Raw genomic sequence first — 8086 nt, 5'->3', positions numbered from 1 at the left:
TGTCTCTCTCCCTCCCTCCCTCCCTCCCTCTCTCTCTCTCTCTCTCTCTCTCTCTCTCTCTCTCTCTCTCTCTCTCTCTCTCCCTCTCTCTCCCACTTTCTTTCTCTCTCTGATTCCCCCTCCCTCCCTCCCTCCCTCCCTCTCTCCCCCGCTTTCTCCCTCTTTCTTCCTCTCTCTCCCTCCCTCCCTCCCTCTCTCCTCTCTCTCTCTCTCCCTCCCTCCCTCCCTCCCTCTCTCTCCCTCCCTCCCTCCCTCCCTCCCTCCCTCCCCCTCCCTCAGCTCACCTTCTGTGTGAATCCCTGGTGGCTCCGGACCCGTGCGAGTCGTCGACAGACACGCCGCGTCGCCCTGACAACGACAACCACCACCACCTCCGCCGCCAGCTCAAGCTCCGGCCCGACGGTACCGTCCCCAGCCCCCGGGGCCCGCAGGCCGACCCGGACACCAGCCTGGTGAAGCCGGCGCTGGGCCTGCTGCAGCCGCCGCCCCCCGCCCACCGGAGGCTCCGCCCGGCCGGCCCCGCTGTCCCTGGAGCGCAGCTTCTCGGCCGAGGAGGACCAGCAGAAGGGCGTGCAGTGCACGCTGCGGCCCGCCCGCGTCTACACCATCACGCCCCCCGCACGGCATGCTGATGAGCAGCGCCCGGGGGAGCAAAGAGAGCCTGGAGCTGGAGGTCCTCAAGGAGCGGCCGGGGGGCCGCGGCGGGGAGCCCCACCTCAACGCCGGCCTGGGCCAGCCGTCCACCTCGCCCTCCTCCACCTCCTCCTCCCCCACCCAGCACCGCGGCAACCGCAGCGGCGGCGGCGGCGGCGGCCGGGCCGGGAACCATCACCACGGCAACCATCACCACGGGAACCACCACCACAACGCGGCGCCGTCAGGCTCCGGCGGCGGCGGCGGCGGCGGTGGCGGCGCTAACCAGCACACGCTAACTGTGGGGGGCGGCGGGGGGGGCCACCACGGGGCCCACGGTCACCACGGACACCACCTGTCGCAGCCGCTGCTGCAGACCTCCGTCAGCGCCCACAACATCCGGGGGTGGGGCGAGGGCGGCGGCGAGGGCGGGGGCGGCGGAGGCATGGCGGGCGACCAGGCCAGCGTGGGCGGCAGCGGCGCCCCGTCCCGCAGCCAGGGGTCGCTGGACCTGGAGAGCTCGTCCCGCGAGGCAGGCAAGCACCGGGGGTAACCACGGGAACCGGTGACGAGCCGGTGTTGTGAGCGCGGTCGGGATTGATTTTATGATAATGTATGATGTGTTAATATTGATGGAGAGAAAGGAAGAGCCGGGGGGAGTCTGGCGTGTGTTCATTTGCATTGTTAAAGTAACGCTGGCTCTGGACTCGGTGGAGTATGCTTTTTAGGTTATGCTTGAATTAAATGTGTCATTCGGATACTTGAACGTAATCTTACTTAGAACGAGGTGAAAACCAAGCTTTATTACAACAAGCAACAACACAAAACAAGCACGCCGAGTTATTTCAGGGGAATCCCGCAGTCAATAGGAATTAAGAACAGTAATTAATCATTTTTTTCAACTTTAGTTGGTTAATTTAATTAATGAGTTAAAATACATGAATTATTTATTTAATTGTAGTATTTAAATATTGCATATTTATTCATATTATGCAATCGTTTTTTTTTATTAATCATTTAAATTTGTGTATCTATTTAATCTTTTCGGCATTATTAATCTATCCTGCCCTCTTTGACTCTTTGTTCCTTTGTTGTTGCTTGTTGTTCCTTCTCCTCTGCAGAGGACAGTGGCTGGTTCCCCAAGGAGAACATGTTCAGCTTCCAGACCGCCTCCACCACCATGCAGGCGTGAGTACCGCCCCAGGTCCCCATAGGGGCCCCGCCCCAGGTCCCCACAGAGGGGCCCCGCCCCAGGTCCCCACAGAGGGGCCCCACCCCAGGTCCCACAGAGGGGCCCCACCCCAGGTCCCACAGAGGGGCCCCGCCCCAGGTGCCCACAGTGGGGCCCCGGCCCAGGTCCCCACAGAGGGGCCCCGCCCCAGGACACCACAGAGGGGCCCCGCCCCAGGTGCCCACAGTGGGGCCCCGCCCCAGGTCCCACAGAGGGGCCCCGCCCCAGGTCCCCATAGGGGCCCCGCCCCAGGTCCCCACAGAGGGGCCCCGCCCCAGGTCCCCATAGAGGGGCCCCGCCCCAGGACACCACAGAGGGGCCCCGCCCCAGGACACCACAGAGGGGCCCCGCCCCAGGTCCCCATAGAGGGGCCCCGCCCCAGGACACCACAGAGGGGCCCCGCCCCAGGACACCACAGAGGGGCCCCGCCCCAGGACACCACAGAGGGGCCCCGCCCCAGGTCCCCACAGAGGGGCCCTGCCCCAGGACCCCATAGGGGCCCCGCCCCAGGACCCCACAGAGTGGTACTGCCTCAGGTCCCCATAGGGGCCCCGCCCCAGGACCCCACAGAGTGGTACTGCCTCAGGTCCCCATAGGGGCCCCGCCCCAGGACCCCACAGAGTGGTACTGCCTCAGGTCCCCATAGGGGCCCCGCCCCAGGACCCCACAGAGTGGTACTGCCTCAGGTCCCCATAGGGGCCCCGCAGGTCAAAAGACAAAAGTCAAAGACATACACAAACACCAAAATCAACTATTGGGTCTTACATTCAAACTGTTAATTGGCTGATGAATGATGAGTGGCTGATTAGTCTAACACTAATTCCTGGTTCATGAACCTGTTTTTAAATGTTATTCCCTCATTTCCCATCTAGGATATATAAATTATCTTATTTTGCCTCATCTCATCTTTTCCATAATGTAAATTCTGTTATTCCTCTGCTTCCATGCCAATGTGCAGGATATCGTGAGTATTTCTACTTATCCTCTCTTCCACTTTATAAATATTCCCCCCTTTATAAATCTGAGCATGTTTCTGAGCATGTATCTTCTATGTTTCTGAGCATGTATCTTCTATGTTTCTGAGCATATATCTTCTAGTTTTCTGCCCATGTATCTTCTATGTTTCTGAGCATGTCCTGGGTGTTCAAAGTAACAGCGGAAAACCAATCAAAGTGGTACTACTCTGTACTCTATGTGATGACCTGCTTTCATCTGGCAGTGTTTAACATGAGGGTTTCTGAATTGGCACCAGCATAAAACCCAGTAACTGAAATTAAATTTATACACGCAAAAATGGTTCCCCTCGACAACAATAGACACGTGTATATCCCAGGAATCACTGGAATTTCCCAGATACATCCCAGACTGGTATAGCCCAGGTATATTCCAGTTTTATCCCAGGTATTTTCCAGGTATATACAGTACCATCGTAATCCCAGGTATATCCCAGGTTTATCCCAGGTTTATCCCAGGTTTATCCCAGGTATATCCCAGCTTTATCCCAGGTATATCCCAGCTTTATCCCAGCTTTATCCTAGCTTTATCCCAGGTCTATCCCAGGTTTATCCCAGGTCTATCCCAGGTTTATCCCAGGGTTATCCCAGGTCTATCCCAGGTCTATCCCAGGTATATCCCAGCTTTACCCTGGTATATCCCAGGTCCTTCCCCCGTTCCATCCAGTGCAGTCAGGTTTGCAGTAAGCCGGTGTGCCAGCCTCCAGGCGGGGATATTGACCCATCATGTGGGCTGGCCAACGTTGTGTCACAGTGGATGAGGCCCTCTCTTAATCCTGCCCCGGAGCTCAGGGGCCCTCGCTTGGCTCAGCATAGAGTGATATGGAGAGCCTGACCTTCCAGAGTTGGTAGGGACATGCAGGCCCGGGCAGTTAGCTTTCATCTGTCTCTTTGCTGCGCTCGCTGACCGTAGCCATAGGCAACGTTTTAAAACGTGGAGTCACTGGGACATTTGAATACATTTAAAACCAATGGATTAAAAATAAAAAGGAATACATCACAAGTGAGGTATCAATTAATTAATTTATTGATGTATATTTGGAGTGGTAGAGGAGGTATGTATAGTTTGCTGTGCAAGCCGATTCTCTTGCTTTTCTGAAAGGGTAATGTAATTGCAATGCGAGGGATAGATTTGAAGTAGCCCTCAAGTCAGCGACAGATGATGAACTGCATATTTTGCACAAATGGCCGTTTTGTTCCCTTCTTTCCATTGAACTGCGACTCAAGGACAGGAGCGTACCGCAGGCCGTTTTGAGCTGCTAGTGATATTCTGCCAAGCAAACAGACTATTCAGCTTCCATGCTGTTTTTCACTACTCTGTCCACAGCAATATCCTCCTCTCATCCTGCCGACACCGGGCCCAACCCTAGCAGGACTTTCTGCTGATTTGTGGATAAGTGAAGCGAGCAGTGTGAGTGTAGAGACAGTGAAACAGTGTCCTGTAGATACACACAGTTCCACGCCAAGTCCCTGCTGTTTCATACTTCACAGTGATAGGTTAACTTCTATATTAGCCGAGTCGCTCGCTATGGTGCTTATTAGCTTGTTTCATCGATCTAGTTAGAAATGTGTCAAACCTCTGAATGGCCTGGTTTGGGAACGTTTAACTGTGTGAGTAAGTGCGAGGACAACATTCCTCGCTCCTAAAATTGCTAGAACTCTAATTTGACACTTTTATTTGACACATTCCAACGAGACAAATGTGCTTAAATAAAACGATCGAGCCCTCACCCTTTTTTTAACCGCACACACACATTCTGGTTATTATCTTATGCTGTTATTTTATGAGGCAATGATTCTGTTAACTGCTAGATTTGTTCGATTTGACTCATGGAATAGTCAACAAATGCAAAATGGCAAAGATACAAAAGAGGTTTTGTTTTGTTCAGAAAAGGCTTGAAAACCCCATGGCTCCAATATGAGTCAGAGAAAGTAGCAGTGATACAGTGATATCAGCAGCCCTCATGGTGATGAAGACAGACCCCAGACAAGTGTGCCCTGGATGGTGAACCCCTACACCAGGGTTGCGTCAGGGCAGATGGTGAACCGTGAAGCCACGGCGTGTCTCTGCAGGCCTGTGACGTGTTCATGTCACTCTGACCGCGCCGTGTGAAATGTGACTGTGAGAGGAACAACCTTCAACATGTCCTAACGAAACATGACCGTAGGGCATCCTTTTACTGATAACAGTGTATTTACATTTAAGTATGGTTGGTCAATATGGCATATTTTGTTAAGAAACATTTTTTTGACACAAATACAAATAAAAATACACAATGTACTCAATTTGCATCCATACAGTTTGAAGGATGTTCAGTTAGAGATTAGACTTGAACTGGCCGATTTGTCTGCAACATAACACTAGAAGACAATAAGAGGGAGTTGGGCCTGCTAACGTTATAGTGGGACTCACTTCAGTGGGACACAGAGACACACACGACACACACCGATGGAGATATACTAGGAGACACTGCCACTTGTGTGCTGGATAGGTTGACTATAGCAGGGTGCTGTCCATGGTGATGAAACGAACAACCTCCACGATTCTCCCATTTATCTTCAAATAAATGCTATCAATGTCAATAATATCAACCTCAACTGTCAAAAATGATTGAATTCCTATTTGTTATCTATATTTCTACTCTTTTAATTTATTCTCCTTTGTGTAATAAAATAAATCAATTTGTAGCAAGTTAACCTCCTGGTTACCAAGAACCTGGTAGCAAGCCAAGCAGTATGCCAGTAGCAAGTCAAGTAGTTGACTTGTAAACCACATGAATCTTATGCGTATTCAAACTCTCAGAGCAAACAGAACAAGGATCAGCCACTAAGGCCACAAGATAAGTTTGTTAACAGTCTGCAAACACACAGCTGAAGTGTTTCTGCAGACATGGTGAGAAAGCTAGTTGGCTGATCCACTGGTGATTTCTGTCACTAGTGATTTCTCTCACCAAAGTGGCGACCAAATGTCGATGCTGCTCTATCTCCTTTAATCACCCCAGTTATCGGATTTCACTTGAGAATAATTTAAAATTATATTCCCAAAACAAGCGTGCAGCGTACACCTAACACTCACTAAGTGAGTGTTAGACAGTAAAGAATCGTTAAGGGGAATTAACCAAGAGCCGATGAACCACATATATCAGTTTTGTTTAGCAGCGGTTTCATTCACTATTCAGACGCTGCAGTGTTTTCAGGGCTGCTCAGAATGAGAATTGTACAGCCAAGGTTACCCACAGATACAGCCAGCAGACGGGGAACTATTTCAAAGGGTCCTGGGAACGCTTACTGGGGGTCTGTTGGGAGTTCTGCTCATTGTCCATCTCTGGGCAGCATGAGGCTCACTGCCGAGCCGTGGTGTTGGGTCCTTTGATTTAGCGCTCCGGACTGGAACACGACGGCCCCTTCGGCTCCGTCGAAACCCCCTGATCTCCCTCCAGAGAGAATCCGACCCTTTCTGTCAACAGAACACCCTTTTCAATTATAGCAGCAACATTTGTACAGAAAAGTCAGAACAAGTTGGCCTTCAGAGACAGGCGAAAACAGCAGGTTTCCATAGCGATGCACTGTGTCCAACAGAGCTAACGATACAGGGATATTATGGTTTATACTGCCGTCAACACACTAAACTAAATCATGCATTTTCTTACTTTTCTTCTTGACTGGGCATGATTTTAAAGATGAAAACAAGGGTACATTAATGTAGTATCTGCCTGATTTTCCGCTCTGACTTTGAACACCCGTCCAAAAGGCTTCCATTAACAGTCAAACTTTTTTAAGATGATGTGCCTCACATGACCTTCTTACTTCCTGTAAGAGAGACCGGGGGAGAGAGGGATTCCCTCTCTCTCCTTCTCTCTCGCCCACCTTAGCCCTTATACGGTCGTCTTATCATATTTCCTGTGTCCACCTGTCCCTAACTGCTCTCCCTCTGCGTTCACCTCGTCTCTGCCCACAGGAACTTCCGGAAGCATCTTCGGATGGTGGGCAGCAGGAGAATGAAAGCCCAGAGTGAGTCAGAGATCAGTGTGTTTCAGACATGTGTTCTTGTGTGTGTGTGTGTGTGTGTGTGTGTGTGGGTGGGTGTGTGGATGCGTGGCTTGATAATGGTTGTTGTTTAAAACGGTTGCTTTCTCCATTCACCTCATTATTACTGTCTTTGTGTCCAGGTGATGTGCGATGCTTTTTGTTTCTGAATATTGTGCTGCATTTAACAGTTTATGGCTGTAGATGGTTTGTTTGTGTACGTCTGTGCGTAATTGTGTATGTGTGTGTGTGTGTGTGTGTGTGTGTGCATGTGTGTGTGTGTGTGTGTATCAATATGTGCATTTACGATAAAATTTGTTGTGCGCAAAAGGCTCTTCCTACTTTCATATTTCCGCGGAGAGATACTTACTCCGTACTTTCACTAGACATCAATACTTTGTGTTAAGACGGACTGTAAATCTTCTGCTTACAATATGATACAACATAAGTCCATGTAGGAGTAGATACGATTTCTGAGTTATTTTAAGTATCTAATGGAGCTGTAAAAAATATTTGAATCAAAATATTTCAGATCTATGAGTATTCAAGAAAAACATGTATATTTGTTCCCGTTTAAGGAACTATTATTCATAAAACCTAGTGGATAAACCCCTCAATCTTTTAGCTTTTTATTGATCTAGAAAATAGCTTCCTTCCCAGTAGTTTGCAAGAAATGAGAAAATAATGAGAATAGAAATCAATGAACACACAGTATGTTAATTAGCAAAACATAACGTGATCATTCATGCAAATTATAATTCATGCACACATCCCACTGATAAGATCGTCAGAATGGCAGTGATAATCTCACATGTTTTATCCTAAAATACACTTTATTTCATACAGCCTTCTTCTCATGCTGTTCTCATTTACTGGTGCTCAACCTCACAGCCTCCTCTGCCAATTAGAAATCTAAATGTCTTCCTTTTCATAAGAAATGAATCATTATTAATTATAGTGAGAAAAAAACCCTCAGTAAAATCGACTTGTTTTGTGTTTTGTAGTTTAAAGTGATCAGGTCGTATAAGAGTGTTTTCCTTTTAAGTGGTGTTTAAGACATGTTCTGGTCGATGTTCAAAGGTAGACAGCATAAACGTCTCAGTCTCGCACCTCATAGATATTTTGCTCCAGCTATGTTTCATAAATGATGTGTCAGTACTTTTCCAACCCATTAGTGGAGCAT

The 8086-nt window shown here is 49.3% G+C and overlaps 1 protein-coding gene across 1 annotated transcript in view; it reads left to right on the top strand.

The window, feature by feature from the left end:
• Positions 1-8086, top strand: part of nsmfa (NMDA receptor synaptonuclear signaling and neuronal migration factor a) — a gene marked incomplete at both ends in the record, with an annotated part of 27180 nt that overhangs the window by 8910 nt on the left and 10184 nt on the right. Inside the window, 5 exon segments of the mRNA XM_084486422.1 lie at positions 280-494; positions 496-612; positions 614-1182; positions 1762-1821; positions 6836-6888. Of these exon segments, the coding sequence (XP_084342548.1) occupies positions 280-494; positions 496-612; positions 614-1182; positions 1762-1821; positions 6836-6888 (1014 nt within the window).

This window comes from Micromesistius poutassou (genome assembly GCF_964030765.1).
Source record: "Micromesistius poutassou genome assembly, chromosome: 22".
Classification (NCBI taxonomy): Eukaryota; Metazoa; Chordata; class Actinopteri; order Gadiformes; family Gadidae; genus Micromesistius; species Micromesistius poutassou.
Note: the sequence above shows the minus strand (reverse complement) of the source record. Positions and strands in the feature narration are given on the sequence as shown.